A 25984-nucleotide genomic window follows, 5' to 3' on the forward strand; every position below is an offset into this window, starting at 1 on the left:
TATCGTTTTTTATTTTTTTTATTGCATTTTCCTTGATTTATTTTTTTGCTTATAAATTTGTTAGGTTCTTCTATTATATCTATAGAGGGAAGACACTCCCCGTTAAAGTTTAATCTGCCGCAGGAGACAGGTCTTAACACTATTGTAATTTACATGTTCTTTTGACAAATCAAAGATATTATAACTTTGTACATGTACATGGAAAATTATATACTGTCTTAGAGACTTATCTGTGGAACCGAAAACCTGATATGTTTTCAGTAAACCACTGCCATAGTTTTTACTGTAAGAAATCAGATACAGCCCTAACATCACATGCAAAATTAAAGTCATGTGAAAAATACTTATGCATCCTTCAACATTATTTTGTAATTCGGTTAAACGTTGCATATGCCCATATATAATCTTTAAATCACTTCATATTTTGAAATTAAACGCATATTAACTGATCGATTAATGAATGAATATACTTTTATTGTACACCACACACATAAAATTCAGAAAACAAATATAATAGATCGTTAAGGTAGAAGGTACAATTTAGCGGCCTTATCCGCTATATAGCGATCTCTTCCAGGCAACCAAAGATCTCATATGTATAATTCCGGTCCAATTTGTGTATTAACTTTTTATTTTGCTTTTCAGAAAAAATTATATTTGAAAATGGCTAGCTGCGATTAGAAACTCCAAGTAAGAAGGGTATCAAAATAAAAATTCCATATTTTTATGCACTTTTATATTAAATACCTACACTAGACTTATACATACTGAGATACAAATGAGATAAAATAATAGTTTTTTTCTTATTTTTGATTTTGAAATAACACAATTCTAATAATGCTATTGTAGTATCCATTCTTATAATATTATATATTTTATATTCTTTGTGATATATTTGCAATTAAGCGGTGAACACGTGTTATAAATTAATATACATATTTTGTCATGTTTTCAGCAAATAAATATGTTATAAAATGTTTCACGCAAACATTTCTATTATATATTTTCCATTAATTTTTCCATTTTCATTTCCAAATGTATTCTACGTCTACATGCTAATATGTGCAAGGTTTCCACTTGATTAGATGCGCGACCATTTAAGTTAATTCAAAACCATTCCATGAGGGCCAGTGCACGCGTTGCCAGTGCGTAACGAAGGTTTGTTTCTACTGCGCCACTTCCCACTATGCCGTTCTGCACTTTGTCTTCACATCACCTCCGGAGTGGGAGTGAGCTGTGGCGTGGTTTTAAGCGCCACTCGCGTCTGTCTCTGTCCCGACACAATGCTTCCCAACGTAAGTTGACTCAACTCTTACAGTAACTAAGGTATGGAGGAGGTAGGAAATAGTTTTCTCAGATTTCAAATTCATCAAGATCAAGTATTTTTTTGACTTAGATTGAAGTGAAACTAGCAGCCCATCAACTGGCATCGGAACTGCTTTAAGTTTTTTGGGCCTTCTTATATGAAGGTCAAGGCCTATGCTCAGCTGTGCGCTATTGATAGCGAGAACTGGGGCAGTCGGGAGTATATAAGTTCTTATTCCACTAATAGTCGTGGCTCCTATGTCAAAGTGCAAAGTGGCGAAGCGAGAAGTAGTGTGATGGAAACCAATCGTCACCAAAGTGACAGCTTCATCCTGTGTATAATTATTAAAATGCCACATAGTGCGTTACAAAATAAATGATTATCTCGCTTAAATTTGTCTGCATATTATGAAATAGAAAAAAAAAGATTAATATGTCATTCAAGACTTTATGCAAGTGCAAGTTAAATAACAACTAAACGGTCACTAATAAACATGCCAGGATTATTTTACATTAGCAAATGTCAGTTTATTTCAGTAGTTAGATAATCACAATTTAAGCAATGGACTGCATTGTTTTTTATTTATCCATAGTATGTGCGTAACCTTTTCAGTTAGACATGTAACCTCTTGGAGCCCCAGGTTCCAGGCGTCACATTTTTTAAAATTGCGTACTCAATTACGGATTTACGTAATTAAAATAATTATCAAACTAATCACTATAATAAGGTCGCAATGGCTTCTCACATGCCGGTTATGAGGCCACATTCTCGTACCACCTGTTCCGTCGATACTGGATTGAGAAACACTGAAATGAAGAAATGTTAAATTTAATACGGCGCACTAAGGGCACTATTATATAAAAACTAAAGGCCTTAAGCAGCGATAGCCGTTTATGGGTAAGACTTCGACTTTACTTTCGCGGGAGCGAGTTCAAATCCCGGCACGAACCTCTAACTTTTCTAAGTTATGTGCGTTTTAAGCAATTAAAAAATCACATTCTTCGACGTTGAGGGGAAAAAAAACACCGTGAGGAAACCTGCGTACCTAAGAGTTCAACGTAATGTTCTCGACGGTCTGTGAAGTCCACCAATCCGCACTGGGTCAGTGTGGTGGACTACGGCCATAACCCCCCATTGTGGGAAGAGACCCGTGCCCTGTAGTGGGTTGGTAATGGGTTGGCAGTGGCGTGCATCGAGGGTATGCACTGGGTATGCAGATGATATAAAATGAAGAAAATCTCCAGAATGAGGTAAAACATAAGGATATGCATTGTAAGAAATATAAAAAGCCTACCCTTAAGTATTTATAACTCGTACTGGAGATTTTCTACATTTAATACATCTGCATACCCTCTATGCACGCCATTGTGGGTTGGTATGATGATTATAAAAGCCCTTATCAGTTTCGACGCGCTACCGGTATATCGGAATACTAAATTGTTTGAAGAATGTTGGTAGGACAGTTTGATTGCCAAGCCAGGCTGTTCATTTCCTAATTGTCCCGGCCGAGGATCGAAGCTGGAAACTCCGAATTATAAAATCACGGTGCTCGTTACTGCGCCAGCGAGATGAACAAAAATTCGATATGAGTGTTAACTATTTCGCATAGTACGTTGCTGACAAGACTATACTGTCTTCTGCTGAATCTGAGCAGCAAACTGAATGTTTCCGACTGTAGCAGATGGCCAATACTTTGCAGATTTGCAAGAACAATTTCTTCAAAGCGCCGCCCTGTGTCCGTCAACCTGATACTAAATAGGTGTTCAAGACTCATGTGCCTGTAATTACACCGACCAACCTTTTCAGACTGTGACACCTCAAACCGGTAGAAATAGGAATGGCGGTAGTACTTTGCCGGATTAGCTGTGACATTAAAAGCTACTGCTGCTGCTAAGTACTACAAAATACGGTACTACTACTAATAAATCTCTATGCGCTATAAGAGTCGTTGAATAAAAGAAAGAAAGAAAAATTTATTTTTTACATTGCGCCACACATTACAATATTAACGACACTACGTATGTTATGTGTGGCACAAACTAGACAAAAAAAAAATGAGAAGCCGACTGTAGCAAACCAACCCCGCTGGAAATCACTAAATGAGCTGAAAATTGGAGAGTGTAATAGACGGTACACGTTTCTGCCTTGGCCTGTCAGCTCTCAACGCATGGAACACTGGCGGTGTATATTACATACTACTTACTACAAGCTTTGTAATATTATGAACATGAAAATAGTATCGGGTTAAACTCAGCCAAACAAAACGATATGGTTATCATCATCAATTCAACTAATGGAAGTCTACAGTTCTTTTTTAGGGATTTACAAATGGCACGGTCTTGTGTCGCTTGGGTGCAGCGGCTTCCTGCGACTCGCTTGATGACATCTAGCAAAGAGGTCAGTGTGTGGGGCCAACAGCGCTTGGAGTACATAACAGGAGCTAATATTGTCGTTGTAACCTGAAATTCCTGGTTATATTGCACAATATTATTTGTATCTAAGCTCCGCTCAAGAGATAAACCGTTAGTGTTGATATTAGAAAAGAGCAACTGCAAAATATCTTGCCGGCATCATCACGCCAGAAACTTTCCTACCGAGCTGGTGGTAGAATCACTACGAACTGACAGACTTATCGTTTCAAAAGTGCTTATATCATGCCTACTTCAAAATAAATGAATTAAGTATTTTTAACTTTTATACCGAATATCGGCGGGTAGGTACACAATAAATAGCTATCGACTTACTTGTGCTGCCCATAAATATGTCTTGGTCTGGAATAATGCTGGCTGCAGCGATGGCGGCTTCATCCAAAACTATTACCTACAACAGAAAAAGATAAATATTGTTGGTGACCTTTTGACTAACTCCCTGGCGCAGCAGTGAGCACTGTGATGCACTTAAAGTGCGAGGTCCGGGTTTGATCCACCGAAGAGGCAATTTGGGAATTTATATATTTTTTAATTTTCTCCGGTCTGCTTTTGTATCGGCCGTGGCTAGTTACCACCCTACCGACAAAGACGTGTCGCTTAGCGATTTAGCTCACGTACGATGTCACGTAGAAACCGATTAGGGGTATGGGTTAAACATAACTGCCATATTCCCTAACAGGTTAGCCCGCTACCATCTTAGACTGCATCATCACTTACCGCTAGGTTAGATTTCCGTCAAGGGCTATCTTGTAGTCGAATAAAAAAATGAGAAAAACTATTTACTGGACGGCCGATTGGCGCAGTTTGCAGCGAACCTGCTTTCTGAGTCCAATGCCGTCAGTTCGATTCCCACAACTGGAAATTTTTTGTGTATATTGTGTTTACGTATACAAGTATTTATGTATATTATTTATAAAAATATTTATTAGTCATCTCAGTATCCATAACACAAGCTACGCTTACTTTGGGGCTAGATGGCGATGTGTGCGTAGTAGTGTAGTATATAAATTGTTAAATTGTATTTGTATTTACAATTTTTTTTTGAGACAAAAGTGCGGCCCTAAACCGCTTAAAAGGTCTAGAAGGTAAGCGACAAAACATAACCCCTATAGGATCATCTACTCTGTCCATCCGTCAATCCATCCTGACATATTATGCATGGTTTTAGGCTAAATGCATTACTGTACGATGTGCACGCGTGTAGTATCATGTGACGGTGTGTGTAGATCGAAACTGCAACGTTTCCTACTAGATGGCGTTACAGTCGCTTTAAGACGCATAATATGAAAGGCATATACTAATTTCGGCATCGACGATAGGATATTCGTAGCTTAGTTGGTTATAGCGCTCAGGCCGTGATTGCTAGAGAGTCGCAAGTTCAAATCCTGTCGGTTCCGACAATTTCTATAAGCATTTTAAAATCATAAAATTGTACGATGTAGCTTAAAATCTACTGCAGTGAAGCCTACCTAGATACTACACAAGACCTGAGAAAAGACTTAGAAATGCAAAAAAAGCGATTTTCTAGCGCAGTTCAATTAGTGGCGTTCCTAGGGTCTTGAATTTGAGCAAGCCCAGTGATTTATAGGACTTATTTGACTCGTCATGACCTCTCAACGCCGTTACTACCACAGACCATAGAGTCTAACTGCCAGAGTAACGTAGTGTTTATATACTCATTGCCCATACATTATTGAGCAAAAGTTTTAACTTTTGCTCAATAATGTCACCTATGAATTTATTTACTATCTATTTATTTTTATACAATTAATACGGCTAACACTAATTAAATACATTGTAGTATAAATTATACAGATTGTAACGAGAGCATAATAAAAGAAAAAACGAGATATAAAACAAAACCATAAATATAACAAGATCATTTAAATAACTTAACAATAGTTTTACCTACTAGTAACTATGCTATCTTTTTACACAATCAAGTTAAGCCAAAAACTGGGTGCAACTATATTTCTCACAGTATATAATATATACTATATATTCATATGCTATCAAGTGTGAATTATTTTATGAATTGTATTTCGCAAAATTTAATAGAGATATTTAATTAATGGTAACGCTAACCGGGCGTTTAGTACCGCCACTGAGTTCCACGTGTCCACAATTAAATAAATCTTGCAATTGCTACTTTGAAAAAAAAAACTAGAATAGTTCACAATGCAGCCAACTTTCAAACAACGTTAATTCTACAGTTTTTATCCGGGCAAAGGCAAAACTGGGACGGACAGTAATAATTCTGATTATACACAAGTCGCCGAAGAAAGTTTTTAATTGACCTAGATATATTAAACGTAAATTAGGTCACAGAATGAACAAGTTGCTTATCCCACTTTCTGTAGCATACTAAATTAGCGAACAACTTTAAACGCTAATGTTCTGCTTCATGTATTTCTTAGGAGAATGGAAAACTATTTTTCCGCGGTAACTTCGTGTTAACTCATGTTTACTTGTACTTTAGGAAAAGTCGTGTAAGAATATAAAACCCAACTTACACCTGTAATTACCAGATATTTCTTTGAGGTCGATATTGTGGATTAAGATTGATGGTATACGTTAGCCCTTGAGTGCAATCTCAACAAGTGAAGATATTTTCTTAAATGGTAGCGGGCTAACCGGTTAGGGAGTAATCGGTTTATACGCGTCATCTAACACGGTACTAGCCACGGCCGAAGCCTTCCACTAGATCAGAGCAGAGAAAATTCGGGAGCTATAAATTCCAAAATTGGCCCCGCCTGGAATCGAACCAGGCACCATCTATTTTAAACCTCGGCGCTCACCGATGCGCCAGGTCGGTAGCCATAATTGATTTCAGACACAAACAGTCAAATAAAAGTATTTTTTGTCTAAGAATATGGAGTTTACTAAATTTATTTTCGGGAGTTTAAATTGTATACGTCCATCTGGCTGTCAATCAGAGACCATACTTACTTCTGAAGTAAGGGTCACAGCGAATGACCAAGTGAAACAACTTTTCCTAGTTTAATAGGCTAAATTTGTACTTTGAACGTCCGCCTTTCCGTTAGTCCGTCAGTTTGTTACAGCTGCAGGACTTCTTATCCAAGAAAATTCAATGGGCAGAGCGTCAAAAACTGTATAGCTATTAGGAAATAATATTATTTATCTATTTAACTGAACTCCGGTACAAAAACTGTTGCATATGGATACAATAATCTTTTAATCTGAGTTTCAACATAATATCAACATACATATTACAATTACGCTACCTAGATGGTAGCGTAATTATAATATGTATGTTGATATTGTCGACTTAAGACTCCTTTTGTGTGTGTGTGCGTGTAAAATAAAAAATACTAGCTGTCCCGGCGAACTTAGTACCGTGTATTTTTTTGTTTTTATGAATGTTATATTTTAATACTTATCATCCTATTCCGGTCAAAGAGAAATCCAAAAAATCAAATATTATAAAAATTGGTTCGTTCTTGAGTTACAAATGGTGTAAATAATAATTTGGGTATGCAGTGCTTTTGTGCATGTATGAAGTGCACGCCACTGGTTGGTAGATATTCACCTTAGGACAATCAATGATATGCGCCTCGAGAACCTCTTCAGTCTTGTCATACGTGTGGTTCCTTAGTGGCAGAAGGTCGATGGCATTAGCAGCGAGTGACCACAGATGACCAGCACCCTGGGATGCCCGGGCGCCTTTGCGGAAGTGTGGATTGATGGACAGGTTGTGCCGCACGGAATTCTTCCAGCGTTCGTCGTTTACTTTGTAGTAGGGGTAATGATCTCTGAAAATATGGCAAAAAAGAAGAATATTCAAAATTATAAAATAATATTTATGTAACATGAGACACTATAGGTTATAAATGTTTTAGGTAGGTAGGTGTTTGGCATATTTTTTATACAACGACGTATCTATATATATAAAATAGAAAGTGCGTGGGTATGTTCCGTATAGGCTCCGAAACGGCTGGACCGATTTCAATGAAATTTTCAGGGAGTCTCCGGATTGACCTGGCGAGTAATCCTGTAAAGTTTGGTGACGATCGGAGCACTCCTATTTTTGAACTGTCAAACTGTCAAATACAACTTTTATTTACTATGATGATATTCTAATGTTGGGTGTACATGGGTGTAGATAATGATCTTCACCCGCTCGAGAAGAGAATAGAAGAGAATGTATACGGAGAGAAATAAATGATGTAAGTTTATTGTTTAAATAAAGCAAAATCTAGCCCGGCGAAGCGGGCTGGGTACGCTAGTAATTTATACAAGACATTGACATTCTATCTGCAAAAGCTTCAGACAAAAACTCCCGAAAAGAAAAAAAATGGTCAAAAAAAGAACCGTCTTTTTTTATACATCTAAATATTTTCTTCAACATTTCGAAGTCAGTGCAAATTAAAATGTAAAAATTACAATCTTTAGCAATAAAAGTACCTCGTAATTTACTAATTAAGATAGAATATATAATAGCATAGAATTACTGGATTCAATATGCCATCTGATGATTTCATCTTAAGATAGAAGGATAGTGTACAGAAATTAAATCCACCATTTTGCTCCAACATGAATTCGGAGCCAACCTCCGGTAATGAATACACAATCATTAGACTTTAGGCGAAGATTATTATAATTTCTTTGTGAAAAAGTACTCAAAGGATTTTTTAGAACTAGTAGAGAGCTTTTTGTAACTGAACTTGTTCGGAGAAGTATATAAATAGTAGTAGTAGTCTATAATTTCTGCCACCTTGTTTTTTTTTTTAGAACAAAATATAGTTCAATATTTTACAAATTTTTACAGTTTTAACAATATTGTAAGTTTGGAACCTTCTTTTAGATGTAGTAGCACTACTTACACCTGTATCAGAAGACTCCGCTCTCCATAACAATTTCCGTTGTATGCGTAAAAGATGTAAGTTGCATTTTAATTTAGTGTGATGTGTGTTTGTGCGTAATGAGTGAGAGTGTGAATGTGTATAATAAGAATAATACATGTGCTTCAACTAATTATATAATACGCTTTAAAAGGTTTTCCACATCTCCGTAACTAAGGGATGAGAGGTACTCAACAAGTTTTTTTTTGCAGGCATGTACGTTTAAGGGATTTATATTGAGTTTCTTATTAATCAAATTACACAAATAACGATTGCCTTTCGAATTGACTACGAGCAATTTTTGTCCTGGCAGGATGGGTTTTAGGCTACAATATCTTTACGACGTTTACGAAGACTGTCAATTGAGTATGGCCCTAAAAGTAGTGACCTTGCAGTATTTATGTGCTCCAGTCTGAAAGGAGTGCTATTCTGTGTAGTTATAGGCACATGTGAGGCTTAACACCCACGCCTCAGGTTGATGGATACAGAGCCGCTATTTGTAGGCCGTGTTCCTTGCATGCCCTTTTTTTTTATTAACGATAGGCCAGCGTTTGACGACAATCATGCCCGTTAGAAAGCAATGATGAGGTCTAGGTTGGAGCACGCTTGCCTAGAAAAAGCCTATTCACTCTAGCATTGAAGGTACTCAAATTATACGTGGCAGGAAACACAGTTGCCGGGAGGGCGTTCCACATCTTAGCGGCACGTATCAGAAACGTGGATAAAAAACGTTTCGTGCATGTTGATGGAATATCAACCACTGCAAAAGTGTTGCTCTGTTTATAAGCGATGGTTCACCAATAACTATACGTGGACCATCAGCTAGGTCCAGTGCCGGATTAACCACGTAGCAAGACTAGCATTTGCTACGGGCCCGCGCGAAAAAGGGCCCCGCATATTTAATACCGCTTATCTTTGCCTGATTGACTGAGTGACTGACTGAATGGCTGATTGTACCTATTGTATTTAAGATACGTTTATACGTATTGGGTATTGAATTGTATTTTTACCACTTTATACTTAAGAACCCATAGCAGATCAAGTGCTCTTTTAAAGAATTTGCTACGGGCCCCGCGCTTGCTTAATCAGACACTGGCTAGGTCTTACAATTGTTACTTTTAAAATAAATGGAAGGCCGAAATCTTGACTCCCAAAGTAAATCGCGCTTCCACTTAACGTTGTTAAACTATCGCAATCAACCGTTTCGCACCCGTAAGCCTTACCTCCCCCAAAATGTTTATTATTTTGTAGGTATGAATGTGTTGACATCAAACAACCCCCTTTAAACGCTTTTATTACATTTCCGGTCACAACAAAACGCCCTATTAGAAACCTTTAACCATTATTGAAACAAAGATGTGAAGCAAATTCGACCCTATCAATAACAGAGTGGGTAGGAATCGACCCCGATTTCGTAAACAGTATAGCAATCCTACAGTACAAAAATACTTGTATTTGCGAAGGCAAAAAGTGTTTACCCTGGCGGCATTTAACCTAGCATACAAAATGTTAGATTTCACCTGCATTAATAAATTCTTAGTATTTTCCCATACATCTTCTATAATAAATATATTAAACTGTTACCAAACAAACTACAAAAAAACATTTATTATCTTCTTATGTATATGCAAATATCGACAAATTCTTATATATATGCAATGAGAATTCGATTAGACTGGTGTGGTGCGTCTAAACTCTACAGCTTTCTCTGTTTTGATAGGGAAAACCTGTATCTACATGGTATGGTTATTCTAATATTATAACAAATGTAAACCTACTTGGCATATATTGAACGCCATTAAAAACCAAAAGTTATATTTTTGTATAGCAAGTATTTATCATTTAAGAATTATAACTGTGATGCAACAGCGTTGAGACCATTTAAATACTTAACTAGTTCTACGCCTCGCGGTGCTACCCGCGGTTAATAAATCGTTTTGTTGCTTTGTTAGGACGTAAAGGAAGCATGATATTTCGTGTCGATTTTTCCTGTAACTCTAGGGCATTCTAGGTTCTTCTAGAATCAAAAGTAGCTTATACTACTCTCTGTCCTTTCCACTAACTCTATTCCAAAAATCAAGATAAGTTGCTTAGTTACAGCGTGAAGTAAGGATAAACAAACAAACACACTTCAACATTTATAATATAGGTACTAAGCCCCCTAGTCTAGAAAGAAGTACAAGTAATTAATTTATTATTACACTGAAATCTCGCTCAACTGTATGCTCGCTAAACCGCGGTATAACATGCCTTTTTGGTTTGTAAGCCAAACACGCTATAATATTATAGACCGCGCGATCGCCACCTGGCACGGGTCGATGGGGCCCGGCCGATGGCTCCTCGTCCCCGAACAGTATTAGCATTGCATCAATATTGCCATGTTTTGAGCATTAAGCACCTGTCCCCCACCTGTTCAAAGCGATTTTGTACCTTACAAGAAAAATATTACGAAAATACGGTATTCACGTCCTTAGTAACTTATCTACTCTAAGGCATTCTTTCTCTTACACAAGAGAAATAGATTTATTAGAAGCCTTTAAAGTCCCTGGGCACGAGTGTCCTATGACAAGAGATAGTTTTAGAGCTAAGTTCGTTCTGGGCTCTTTCTTAGACCAGGGCGCGTTTGGAACCCTCGTAGCTTTAGGTTTAAGTTGGCGAACGTAGGTATCATCACCTCACAATTATGTAAAAATATGAATGAGCGCTTCATTTGCCTTTGCTTTGCTTCAAGTCCCTGTGACAGGCGTACATGAATACTTTTTTTTTTAATTTGAATTTGATGCCATGGAGCCAATTAGATGAATATAGTGATACAAACAATACTTGTAACTGGCTAGGCTATTACTAGCAGGTTAGACCTCCGAGGCACGGGGGTGCACACTGCCAATTTCCTAACTATGGGCTGTTACTATGATATTTTTTAGAACTTAATTTGTCTTTACCTCTCAGGTACCTATTTTTGGACTGGCCTACGAATCGAATCCAGACCCTCGCGATCCGAAGTTGAACATTCTAACCCTTATACAAACGAGGCAGTAATGCATTTTCCCGATAAGCCACTGTGCCTATGAAAATATGGTTGTTCGCATTACTTATCCCCCTTCTGAAATGATAAATAAATTTTACCGAAGAACTCCTAATATTAAAGATGCGAAAGTGTGTTTGTTTGTTTATTCATTTGTCCTTCCTTAAGGACCAAGCAACAAGACAATTTTTTTTTTATTTTTTTTTTAATCCTTATTTTAGGAGATAATTCGCTGGGCGAGTATACCTCTCTACATTCAAATTCCTCATAATCAAATTATTCATACATTTCCGTAAAATTATCGAACATACGGTAAGCAGACTTGGTTTCCCTTCAAATCGTATAAATATTTCGCCTTCTAACCAATCATTTTGATTTTTGTAATAGAGTCCGTTGAAAGGACGGTAAGTAACGTAGGCTTTTTATCTCAGGAAAGCCAACGTGGCCCACTGGATTTTTAAAAAACCGTTATTAACACGGACGAAAATTGCGGGCAACAGTTAGTTCATGGATATTTTAAATTACCTTAATAAATCGATGGATTTAAGATAACACCAAAACGTAGTATCTGATTCAAACTACATTGTTGAAGCCAGGCTGTGCATTATTAAAGCTGAATTGCGATATTCCGACCATCTATAATATTGCATTAAGCCCATGAGTGCTATATGTTATTATGGTTTTCATATTGCAATCTTTTAATGCCAATCGGAACGAAACTTCTTTGCCGCATCGATCGCAATGTGAGAAGGTTATATCAAAAAGAACACAGCCACAGCACAAACCACAGCTAAGTTTGTAATGGGCTTCTCCAAATACAAGTACTTTATAAGTAGTTTTGAAAGGTGAAGTCTGTCTATTTCCAGTGACTCTACTTCCATATAATAGCAATTTAACAATCACTTTTCTATCTCGTGAGAGATAAAAGCAAAGCTTCGTAGTCTAGTGCACGTTTTAAACCAATCATTGCACTACAAAATAAAATAATATGTAAAGGCATTGAAAATTTATTTTCTCTTTTGACTTTTGTGTATGCTTTGCAAATGTCACGAATAATTATACAACAAAGCGCAACGACACCATCTTTTTGGTCTGCCACCCACTGCTGGACACGGACACGGACTTGACATCTTGGAGATGTCTCTTAAAAAGTTCAAAGTTTGTATTAAACGTAAGCTTATAGAAAAGTCCTATTATAGTATAAAAGACTACGTAAACGATAAAAAAGCTTGGGTGTAAATTATTGCTTAACCAGGTTGCTCTTCTAATAATTTAAAATGACATTGTGAGATGGTGATAACAAAAAAAAACACCCGGCTAAGTTTGTTGTGGGCTTCTTCTTAGACCAGGACGCGTTTGGAACCCTCGTCGCTTTAGTTTTAAGTTTACGAATGTGGTTATCGCCATCATCTCACTACCGTGTAATTCTTATGTACATCAAAAGTGCCACCTATGGGCCTACTTGAATAAAGATATTTTTGACTTTGACTTTGACTTTGGACACTACAACCCACTTTTGATGCGGCGAGGGAGTAAAATGAAGTGGGAGCTCCCACTATGTACTTTTTTGATTAGTAATCACCCAAGGGGTGTGTATAGGATCAAAGTTTTAAAAGCCTATCTCCTATGATAGTGGGCTTCTTCTTAGAGTTGGGAACACTCGTAACGTATTCGTATAGAACTTGTACGAAGTTAGTTTTGAGTTGACGAACGTAGTTATCCACATCATTTTACTCACCCGCCGCATCAAAAGTGCCTTCTTTGGACCTATTTGAATAAAAAAGAGCAGAAAGTATTATAAGGTAACTGGGACTGAATGCCTTAGCTACTCTTAAAGGTAAGAGAGCGAAAAAATGGCAATATTCTAAATTCAAACTAATACTTTGAGATATAAATAATATTGCTATTAATAAGTTTATGAAAATTAAGCTTCATTTGCTATATCTCCGCGAAAAGCAGGAGAATCTGTATTGTGAAAATTAAGCTTAATTTTCTATGCTCCACGTCAAACAGATCTACGGCAATGTATCTTCTACGCACGTTTCACTCCGAAACCGGAGCATCCTCAGAAGATGTTTTGTTTGATCACAATAATGATTCTCCAGCTTTTCGCAGAGTATAGCAAATTAAGCTTAATTTACATTTTAATATATCATGGAATTCCGCAAAGTAACGCCTGCTTCTATCCAACTTCTACTCACAAAGACGTGCCGCTAAGCGATATAGTGTTCCGGCGCGATGTTGCGTAGAAACCGATTAGGGGTATGACTACCATACTCCCTACCAGTTTAGCCCGCCACTATCTTAGACTGCATCATCACTTACCACCAGGTGAGATTACAGTCAAGGGCTACCTTGTAATGGAGTAACAAAAAAAAGTAGGATCCAATACTAATTGGGTAGCAATTGACTGCGTAGATTTTTTGTACAAAAGGTGTGTAAACGCTTCGAACAAATAACTCACACACTCTCAGCAAAATAGGAAGGGGAATCTAATTTTACGATCGGTAGAACGATAAAGAATTAATAACATCGGACACGCTCCGATAACCGCCGCAAATCCCGTAACAAGGGTGATAACGATTCCGATTATCAGTGATTACGACTAATCGCTACAAGTGGGATATTAATCGAATCGCTTCGGTTAGCACTAAAGGGAGCGTACTGTGGGAAACGGGGATAATCGTAAGATATCATTTAGATAACGAATTTTAAGGGTTATGTTTGCTAATACAAGACGGACATGGTGGATATAGACTCAAAAGGACTTAGCCTTTCAAGCTACTCTAGTGTTCAAATTTAGACAAGATCAAAGTGTCTTCAATATTATGAACACCTAAGATAAGAAATTGGTCTTAATTCTTAGATTTGGATTCGACGGCCGATTGGCGAAATGGGCAGCGACCCTGCTTTTTGAGTCCAAGCTACACTTACTTTGGGGCTAGATGGCGATGTGTGCATCGTCGTAGTATATTTAGGCATTTAGTTTAGGTTCAAAAATTTGTTAGTAATTAATTTTACGGCTAGATTGTAATTTTAATAAAGTCCTACGTGTGCGTGGGACTTTATGGCAGGAAAAAAAATGTTTGTTTAACAAGGAAAGTTCCTCACAATGAATTACGACTACGGGGGCCCAAAGTCTACAATTGCAATTGGAGCTTTTGCAAGATTCTTGTGATTGGATAGAGGTAGTTTGTCTGATCGAATATAGGCCGAATATTAACTAGATAAACTAGTGAGTTAGTTGATTATAAGTTAGCTGTTAAATATAGTTAGTCAGATATCATACAGTCAGAAAACTTACTAGATACAGTAGTATAATATAAGAAGTTTCTTACGACTTGAAGGATAAGTAGTGTAGTTAGATAAGTAAGAAGATAAGTAATGTTGAAGCCCCGGTATAAATATTTTTGCTAGTTAAATAGTTACTCTAAAGGCCCTGAACCGATCATTTTAATCATTTATTTATTTGACAGCACTTCTTTGTAAGCTATTGTAATTATTGTAAATTATAGTTTGAATTATATTTACTTAGCTGACTTGCAGCAAGCTACCGGACTTTGCTGCAAGTCAACTTGCAATCAAATTTGCAATCATCATCATCAATTACTGGCCCACTACAGGGCACGGGTCTCCTCCCAAAGTGAGAAGAGCTTAAGGCCGTATTCCACCACGCTAGCCTAATGCGGAGTGATGGAAATTTGCAATACTTATAAATTATTTAAAAATACCGCGAAAATCATTGCTATCATTAACTGCGACAGTCGTTCTATTGTATATACTACAGAAGCCCTAGGACTAGATTTGCTCGCTCGGAATCCAGGAGGCGATTTCGAGTATGGAAATACTTGAACATGGGAGATAAAACATGATCCATTATGGATCATATTTTAATGCGTTAAAGCTCAAATTTGCCTACAATTCTTTAACTCCGTCTAAGGTTTGGCAGAACGTTTGTTACACAAAAATCAGAAGTATAGGATTTGCGAATCTAAATCTAGTAGTACTAGGTACATTTTAGATTGACGATACAGAGTTCTAAATGCGAAAAGGACTCAAGGCAAAATTTGTACTAATGCTACAGAATGATTATAGACTCTTTAAATTGACTGACTACTCACGAACACTTAAAAATTATTTATCCTCCAAACAGAAAGGTTTGTTTAGCGTGCAGACTGCAGACATCCGACATGAAAGCATATTATTACGAAATCCTGAAAATTATGTCAGGCTAAACTGATTTTTCTTCATGGATTTACAAATAGTTTCAACCGTGAAGACGGACATGTATTCTTTACAACAAACATGTTTTAGCTCCCGGGTTCACAGTTCTTCAGAATTGGACAAAGTCGCGAGTAACAATATGCCTTAATCATCTTAAGAAGCTTTTGCTGGGTTGTTGGATCAACGGTCGTATACCGAACGAAGTAGTCCTCGAAACAGCGCGTGTTGTGAGGAGGTTCCTCACTCTGGAGCCCTGACCACCGGTTGCTTGGGTACTCGAAGCCCGCGATTTTTTTATAAATTTTTAATTGTGTTTTTTATATCAAATTAACATTGTTAAGAATTAAAAAATAATGTATTTAAATAAATGATAGACTGACTATGCAATTACTTATGAGGAAATGAGAAAAGGCGCATATTCCTAAGGAGCTATTTAAGTTGATATTTCTATTGTTCTCTTTTCGCGGCGAGATTATTTTGCATCAAAGAAGAATGGAACTGAGAAACAATACTGCTTACTTACTTAGGCCACGCTTAGAATTGTTTCTTTTATTGTTGCTCAGTAGTGCGAAGAAAGAAATCATACAAGTACAAAAATTGTTTATATCAAGTACCTAACCTTACCGTTTGTTGTATTAATAAATTAAGCAAAGTTACAAACTAGCGCATTACTTCTTCACATTATCCCATAACCGGCCCACTACAGAGCACGGGTCTTTTCCCAGGCCGTAGTCCACCACGCTGACCCAGTTCGGATTGGTGGACTCCACACCTTTGAGAACATTATGAAGAACTCTCAGGCATGCAGGTATTCTCACGATGTTTTAACTCTCCGTTGAAGCAAGTGATATTTTAATCACTTAAAACGCACATAACCCAGAAAAGTTAGAGTTATTTGCTGGGGTTCGAACTCGGTCCCCCGAAAGTGAAGTCGAGCTAATCGACTCGTCGAGCGAGTAATATTGTAAATGTGAAAGTGTGTTTGTTGGTTTGTCCAACACTATCACACAGCGACCCGCTTGCCAATATGTCGTTATTTTGAAATATGAGATAGTATATTGTAGCGGCGACAGCCCAGTGGGTAGGACTTCGACTTCACTTTCGGGGGGCCAAGTTCGAATCCAAGCACCCACCTCAACTTTTATAAGTTACTAGCTGTTGCCCGCGACTTAGTCTGCGTTTGATTTTGTTTTTTGATGTGGCATTCAATTTAGTTGTTGTTCTAAAAAATTCAAGTATTTAGTATCGCTAAGCCTTAATGAGGGGAATTGCTGCTGTCCGTTGAGGAGTTCTGTCCTCTATCTCCAACCACAGTTTGGGCAAAATTAAACACATATTATAACCTCTATAGTACAAAAATAATCATTAAAATCGGTTATAATTTGTCGGAGTTATGGTGTAAAATCGTCTAACACTTTCATCCCCTCTCCCAAAGGATCCGAGGTTAATGTCGGGATAAAAAGTATTCTATATTACTTCTTACACTTCTTAGAATATGTGTACAAAGTTTCATGAGGATCGGTTAAGTAGTTTTTGCGTGAAAGCGTAACAAACAAACTTACATTGACATTTATAATATTAAGTAGGGAAGTATGGATAGGGAAGTAGAGATGTGCTTTTTAAGCAAAACAATATCGGACGGTGCAGGAAAAAATCCTGAGGAACTCTTAGGCATGCAGGTATGCCTAAGAGTTCTGCATAAAGTTTTCAAATGAGTGTGGAGTCTACCACTTCGCACAGGGCCAGCGTGGTATAATACCCCTCCCCATTGCGGCCTTAACCCCTTCTCGTTGTAGGGAGAAGCCCGTACCCTATAGTGGACCGGTAATGGGTTGATATAATGATGATGATAATATTGGCCGAAGAGTGACATGGGCTAATCAATATTATTCTGAAAATTGAATATTTTGACGGGCGATTGGCGCAGAGGGCAGCGACCCCACTTTGAAAATGTTTGTGTCAGGAACATGAATGTTTTTTAGATTCTTGGTGTTTATCTGTGTATTATAAGTATTTAAGTTTATTATTCATTAAAACAATATTCATCACTGATTTTAGTAGCACAAGCTACGCTTACTTTGGGGCTAGATGGCGATGTGTGTATTGTCGTAGTATATTTATTTATTTATTAAAAGTAATACTAGCAGTAAGTAATAAAATAAACACGATAAATATATATTACTTATTAATAGTATTGAGGTTCTAATACAAAACTGTTGTTAACGGTAGAACAGTGATCAAAGCTTCATATTTTCACCTGACCAAGAAATCGTACGTAGGACCTTGTGATCTTTACTTAAATATGCTAACTACTAGACCAACGACGCAGTGGAAGTGACATAATACTACTATAAATAAACATAATACTATCGCGATGTAACAAATATTCAATAAATAATACAATTATACAAAGCGAAAACTTAAAACCTCTAATTTTGGTGTGGGAGGGATAACAAAAGGAGACAAAGCGCGACGCAAACAAACAGCTGTAAAATGTAATATTGTGATAACCTTTGTAAACGTAATCCGTAAACTTAATTTGATATGAGGACTTGTGGAGTCATTGTCCCTGAATAAAGTAGTATTTTATATACAGTAGTTTAGTCTAATTACATATTTAAATTCAAATTAAGAAGGCTTTTGTATAATAATTTCTTGCTAGGTACTTACTTATTCCTAAGCAATTGTGGTTGATGTTATCGTATTATATGTATAGCCAAGTTGGGGAAACTTCATTGGTTTATGTGATACAAAAATACGGCATTACTTTTATGTGGAATAATACTGTTTGTTTCCCTTGAAAAGCTAATAAATAAATAAATAAAAGGCACATTACGGGTTTGGTTACAACAGTTGGGGCCTTTTTCTGCTCCAGTACGAGTTATAATATATGTACATCGTAAGAGTTATAAAAAGCCTACCCTTAAGTATTTATAACTCGTATTGGAGACTTATTTTATATCATCTGCATACCCTGTGCAGACCCTATATGCACGCCACTGCCCCTAGGTATATGCCCCTGCCCCCAAATTATAAAAAAAATAACAAAAACACTCTTACGTAAAGAATTTTTTTTTTTCATTTGTTTGTTTTTTATTATTTTTAAAACATAATTGACACTAAAAAGTTATGAACAGATCGTTTGCATTATAAGACAATTATTATGTTAATCATATAATCTATGTGAGTTGCAAATAAAATAACTTTCTAATGTTAAAACACAATTAACAAATCGTTTAAGAAATTTATTAGAACGAAAAAAAAAATTTATCTGTGTTCTACATGTATACATTACATAAAAATAAAGTCTATCCTTATCATGTCGACATGATATAGTACAAAACAACCTTGACATATGGACAGACAGGCAATAAGTGATCCACTACTTGGTCCGTTTTCGACTAGGGTGTTCAATTTCCCAGGAAAAATTAATTAATAATCTGAAACATATATGACTGTATCCTCTCAAAGGCTTTTGAAATATAAAGTAGGCAGGTAATTTTTAGCTCCGGCAAGTTATTTCCCAGGGGCGATGTGAAAATGTCATCGCGTACGCAAAATCGCGGCGTATGAGATCGCGATACAAATAATAAATAGCCTGTAGTACCCTTAGCAGATTTTCCTGCAATTTTATTTTTATTCCCAAACAGCAATCTAACCGGTAAGTGATGATGCAGTCTAAGATGGTAACGGGCTAGCCTGTTATGGATATGGCAGTTATATAAAAACCCACCCCGCGTTCCGGTACGATGTCGCGTAGAAACCCATTAGGTTTCTACGCGACATCGTACCGGAACGCTAAATCACTTAATCGTGCCTGTCAAAAGGGTGGTAACTATCCATGGTAGAAGCTTCCCACCAGACTAGACCAGAGAAAATTCTGAAATTATAAATTCCCAAATTTCCTCTGTCGAACTCGGAACCACCCGCTTAAATCCCAACACTCACCGCTACGCCAGAGAGGTTGTCAAAACCTAGTAATCGTGGAAACGTTTTCAAGCAGCGGAGTTCGGAACAAACATTTCGGTGTAAAATGAAGTCTAAAAACATTGTTCATCTTTTCGTGAGTTTATTAATACTTTTGCAACCACAACTATTGGCGAAAAGTTACTATAGAACACAATTTGTGACTCTAAATCCAGTAACGTTAAGTTAATTTTACTATGACGTACATTTTATTCTACATACGAGTATATGCGATACATTTTAGTGATTTAATATCACCGGGTCTGGGATTCTTCACAAATCCGCCCGATCGCTCGACTGTTTGTCCGTCTTCAACAATTCCACATTTCAGTGCTCTAATTATACATAGCCTATGAGTCATAGCCATTGAATTTTAAATTAAAAGTTATAGTTATAGTTTCGATAAGCATCATTTAAAAGTTTTAAATGATGCTTATCGAAATTTATTGCTATTGAAATTAAATCAAAAGTATTTTTCCTTTTCATAATGAGACCAAAATGGCCGTGTTGACATTTTAATGCGGGGTCACTAGATCAAGTGGGGTTTAAAATGTTTCCGCTTCCACGTTCTACACTTGTGTTAAGTTCGTGTAAAATAAAACCAATTACCTCATTTATTGTCCCTAATTTTTGTATTAATTTTAAGTAATTTCCCTTTACAAAGGACTTATTTATACAACTCTAGGAAAAAAACGTTATTTTGTTTTGTTTTTATGGCAATCGCTTACTTAATTATTGAACTGAGTCTTAAAGTAGTTTTAAGGTATTCAACTCACACTGTGTATTTTTATCGCTCCCAGGTACCTTTAGGTAAGATAAACGAACTTTTGTGGGAGAAAATTGGGTTATGTGGGATTTTTATCCACTAAAACCCCTCAGTGGCGGACCAAGGCACGTGGTGGGAGGCTCCAGGACACCCTTAGGGCATTTCCCGGTGAAACCGCTTAGCTAAATTGGTTAACCTGTTGCTATAAGCCAAGGCAGCCTGTACCACATCAAGATTCCGTCAACCCGGAGACACTTAGGATAAATGGAATAGTGCAGGGTCAAATCCCCCACTCTGACCATCGTCCATGTACCTAATATTTAAATATTTGCGTTACGATGTCTGACGAAAGGGTACTGTTTACCAAATTATAAAATGAATGGACAGGAAAACGGGTGAAATCAATTTATTACTGTTCAACAGAGTTGTTGGCAAATTTTTATGTCGATAAGTTATTCTATACCTACTCGCACATTTCCCCCGGGTAATGTAAAAGTGTCAACGTGAAAACGACGCCGCACGACATATGGGAATGATATTAAAATAATAAATTGCATCGGGAAAAAAAAGGCCTTCAATAATGACGCAAATACGGATTGACACGGAATAAGCGCATAAGTAATAACTTATAATATGATGATTATGTAAAGGTAAAATCTTATATATATAAAAGAAAGTCGTGTTAGTTACACTACTTATAACTCAAGAACGGCTGTACCGATATGGCTGAAAATTGGTAGGTGGGTAGTTTAGAGCCAGGAGACGGACATAGGATACTGTTTATCCCGTTCGACAGTCCTTATATATATCTATATTCTACATCTATAAAACAAAGTCGTGTTAGTTACACCATTTATAGATAACGGATGGACCGATTTTCATTATTTTTGATTTCTTTGATTCCTGTTAATCCGGAATAGGAGAATAAGTATTAAAATACAATATTTTTTTTAAATTTAAAATCAAAACAATTATCTAGCCGTTCATTAGTAACAAAACACAATTGACAGCGCACGTCAAGTTGTCTATACCTAATCGTAAAACTGTTGATGTGACCTATAGAGAGGTTCCGGAGTAAGATGAGTTTTATGTATTGTACTTTATAAAGACATTGAGATGTGAAATAAACTAAGGCGAAATGAAATTCGCGGGGATAGCTAGTTGGTTATATATAAATAAAATATTACTACGTTAGAAGACCAAAATCTTAGAACTGTGCATGCTATGGAGATTTCCAAAAAGGCTATTATTTTTACTTTATAAAAAAATATTTAGATACATGAATTTAACTCTTCATTAGCAAGTTTCTAATTACTACGGTAGTTTCTTGTTTTTTTAATTTTGAGTAGGTACTAGGTAACGCCAAAATATTAATGTAACTCAATATATATTTGAGATTCATAAGAATTGTATCTTGGCCATATTTTTTTCAAATAAAAATTTGATTGATTGATTGTTAATTTGGCGCTCTTGCCTTTTTAAATAGCTTAGGCGTTTAACTAAAATATAATGTTATTATTTTTTATTTATATGCAAAACTAGTATCCTGGCATACTGGATTTTTATTTCAAGTTAAATCCATGAAGCCGTGCTTTAGGCAACACTACGAGTAGGTACCACTGCATTGCAGAGTTTGCGCTAAAATACTCAATCTATGTTATGAAATTTGTTAAATTGAGTTTTCATATTGTGTTATGAGATAAATATGGATCTTTTGGTCTCCGTTTGGTCACCGAACTTCTTAAGTTACAGGCATAATTGTCTTAAATCGTAATAAGTAAGATCGAATCAGACGTAATTGCAATGTACAGCTTAGCGTTAGTCGATAATCTACATATATATATATTATACAGAAAGTGTTAGTTACACCATTTATAACTAACGAACGGCTGGACCAAAAAAAAAACGGTCCGCGGTACGAAGTTTGCCGGGACAGCTAGTATTATAATATATAAATTACAATTAAAAAACCCCCTATCTTACAATATCTTGTACATTACTCTACTCGCAGGCCCTTCAACTTGAAACCCATAGCGTAGGAGTTTTGAAAAACAAAAATAAATCTGTAATTACGTGGCGGTGCCATCTTGATCATTTAAATTTGTCATAACGTATAGCGTGTCCCAGATTGTGCGCACACGCACACGCACACACAACAGACCTTGACTAGATGAAAATTTTGACCACATGGAGAGTAGTATACCGTCTCAAACAAAAAAATATTTATCAAATGACAGAGTTCTCTGAGCTAACAAACATAAAAAACAACCGAATTGAGAACCTCCTCCTTATTTTGTAAGTCGGTTAAATAATAAGGTTATATAAACGGCATTTGTTTATTTTGTATTAAATATTGCTAAATTAAAAATTACTCACGATATCCACTGGTAAATCGCAGACACAGTCAACTCCCCTCGTTCCCTCAAAGCTTTCTCAATCAGTTCCGGATATGTGAACGGTGGCTTCTTGGCTACGGGAGGAGCCTCGGGACTTACAATTACTTTTAAGTCTTCCAAGGGCTCGTCATCTGGGACCTTAAATTAATAAATAAAAAATAAGTTATTCTTCAAATAACTATTAAAGATTTTTTTCCTTATTGAACGAGCTGTCGTTCAATAAGGAAAAAAATCTTTAATAGTCTATCTATCTAGTAATCTTTAAAACCAGCAGTCAAAACGGCTCAACTCAGAAATTTTTAGCAATGTTATTTAAGCACTTTCTAAGAAAGGATTTTTTTTAAGTGATATGAAGAAATTTTGCATGAAAAACTTCTCTTTTTTCGTGATTTCTGTAAAAACTTATATCCTATCACAAATTCTACTTTTCAATTCTAAAGTGTCTTGGCACTTTTCATCTTATTAGTTCTAATACGATAAATGCCACAATCCAATGTTAATTCTTATCATATCATAAAATAAATAGTGTCCTGGCTGCATCTAAATAAAGGACAGTTAGAACACTCGTCAAATCCTCATATTGTAAATATTTAAATCAAACTAAAGTTGGCACCACCATTGTCCATTCCGGAAACATACATCCTAAAAATTTAACTGAAAAGGTTATTCGTTTCTTATCAGTTTTGACTACTACTACTTCGTTTTACGAATGTCTCTTAAATTTAAGATATATCGGTGGCATGATTCGGAGACGATGGAAGTCAGAGCTAACTAGATGATAAACAACAGATAGAAACTGAATTTTAAACACGCACAATTGATCAACGGTGATAGCCTAGAATTTAGTACACACTTTGAACGCAACAGCTCTGTATAATTCTTCAACTGATATCAACTAAATCTGCACCCACCTCCCACACCCACAGACAGCTATCATGCTCTTGGACACTTGAAAATTTAGGTAGTTCATTTTTTAGGCGTAGTACAAATGCCCAAAATTGATATTCAAATTATAATATTTATTTCAAGTTGAAACGTCAAGTTTGTATATTTATAATGACTTAACCACCAGCTCGTAAAGCAGATTCTATCGAGAAGAGGCCGGCAAGAAACTCAGCAGTTGCTTCTTAATCTCAATAATTTTGCTACTAAGCTAGGAGATAAGTACTTCCAAGCTTACTTAATAAAGAGAATATTTTAAAATTGTCCAGCTAAAGTCCTTTGCATTTTCAGTTCAGTATGGATTTAAGACGTAAAAACATCTCACTGTTACAACATAATATGAACACACGCACCTTTACGTTTACGAACTCATCAAGTCTAAAGTTTAGAAGCCAAGCAAGACTTGCACAGTCATTGTCCTCATCAGGTTTCGAGCATTTTCTTCTCCGCCATTTCGCTTTTTCGCTCACCGTCTTGCTTGCCATGACTGACATGACCACAGAACTGACACACTGAGCCAACTGATTGGACTCGACTGGGGTTCGTTTTTCGAATAAGCTAACGTGCCAGGCACCGCTATCTCCGTTCATAGATACTGCATATACCACCTTCATGGTTCATTAAATAGTTTGGTTTTGAAATGAGTTTTTACTGTATCGCGGGGTTGAACTTTTGGTCGAACTAATGCTTTCTTTTTATTTTATTTCATAAATAAATCTTTTTTTTAAATATTGTATGAGCAACAATTTTTTTTTTGGGTAATAAACAAGTGCCACAATGGATTTTTTTTTATCATTACAGGTGGAGCTGATTCTAAAAAGGTTTCAATCGCTCGATATTATGTTAAGATATTTAAATGTTCATTAATACTAGATTTAATTGCAAAGGCTACATATTTTTGTGAGCCTTATGACCTGAAACTTGTAGATTAATAGCAATGATTTAATGTGTAACAATTTTATCAGTCTACAAATTACAGTACCTAGTTTTTTTTATAAATGACATTGAAATTAATTTTAAAAGAAATAATGGGACGTTGTAGGCTCACGACCTAGATTATTTGATTATTTCACGCTGTGGCTCTAAAAATAAAATACTAAACTGTCAAATATACACTACCGCAGTTTGGTGAAATACGCTTAGCTGTACTGGCCACATATTCCGAAATACATGTGTGGAAGTATTTTATCAAAATAAAATCTGCTAAAGTCGTGAAATCCGCTCCGGAGCTGCAAATTGGAAAAGTAATTGAATTTAATAGGATTGCCTAAACCTGTGGTCAAGGGGTGAAGTGTTCGCAATGTCCCTTTGCCATCACATTTTTTTTAACTGACTTAAAACCGGTCTGAATTTTTATGCGATATCTATGCCAATTGTATACAGATATTTAATAGGGTATACTGAAACGGTGGGTCTATGAACTCTTTTTTCACTATACATGCTCGTATAAACGCCTGCCAAATACTTGAGGAATTTTCATTAAAAAAAATTGTTATACAGCCACCATATTGGTTTTCTTATTTTAAAAATCTATAAGTTTTATTTTCCATTTATCGCTTCTTTTTATGACGAATTCTAAAATAAGAGGGGATTTTTAATTCGGTGTTTTACCCATTCCACTGAACGCTGAATTAATAAATAATAAATAAATATACTACGACAATACACGCATCGCCATCTAGCCGAAAAGTAAGCGTAGCTTGTGTTATAGGTATCTACTAAGATGACTGATGAATATTTTTATAAATATATACATAAATATACAGATAAACACCCAGACACTGAAAAACATTCTTGTTCATCACACAAACATTTTCCAGTTGTGGGAATCGAACCCACGACCTTGGACTCAGAAAGTAAAGTGCTGCTCACTGCGCCAGTCGGCCGTCAAATTGACCTTCATTTCGATATTTCCTGCTGGGGTATATCGCTTACAAACATTGCCGCACTTAGTCCACGTGTTAAGCCTCATACACTTCAGAGTGAAGCACAGCAAAGCTGCTTTATGGTAAAAATAAGTAGGTATAGCGGAAGTACTTCCCGGTGTTCTATCACTAAAAGCTGTGCT

General features: G+C 36.4%; 1 protein-coding gene across 1 annotated transcript; it reads right to left on the bottom strand.

Moving 5' to 3' along the window:
• Positions 1–1717: 1717 nt before the first annotated feature.
• Positions 1718–24416, bottom strand: LOC120623884 (hepatocyte nuclear factor 3-beta-like). The gene is made up of 5 exons (XM_039890165.1): positions 24270–24416; positions 22955–23112; positions 7286–7508; positions 4051–4126; positions 1718–2112 (listed from the first exon to the last, which is right to left on the bottom strand). Exons 1-5 carry the CDS (start codon positions 24408–24410, stop codon positions 2048–2050), a joined length of 663 nt encoding a protein of 220 aa, XP_039746099.1. The 5' UTR covers positions 24411–24416; the 3' UTR covers positions 1718–2047.
• Positions 24417–25984: the final 1568 nt, after the last annotated feature.

Source organism: Pararge aegeria, chromosome 5 (genome assembly GCF_905163445.1).
Source record: "Pararge aegeria chromosome 5, ilParAegt1.1, whole genome shotgun sequence".
NCBI lineage: Eukaryota > Metazoa > Arthropoda > Insecta > Lepidoptera > Nymphalidae > Pararge > Pararge aegeria.

What these genes read in the sequence shown, in the direction of transcription:
- LOC120623884 (XM_039890165.1), bottom strand. Translation starts at nt 24,410, where the DNA reads ATGTCAGTCATGGCAAGCAAGACGGTGAGCGAAAAAGCGAAATGGCGG. An exon ending in GCGATTTACCAGTGGATATC is followed by an intron (nt 7,509 to 22,954) that starts GTGAGTAATTTT and finishes CCATATTTTCAG; the next exon opens with AGATCATTACCCCTACTACA. An exon ending in ATATCATTGATTGTCCTAAG is followed by an intron (nt 4,127 to 7,285) that starts GTGAATATCTAC and finishes TTTCTGTTGTAG; the next exon opens with GTAATAGTTTTGGATGAAGC.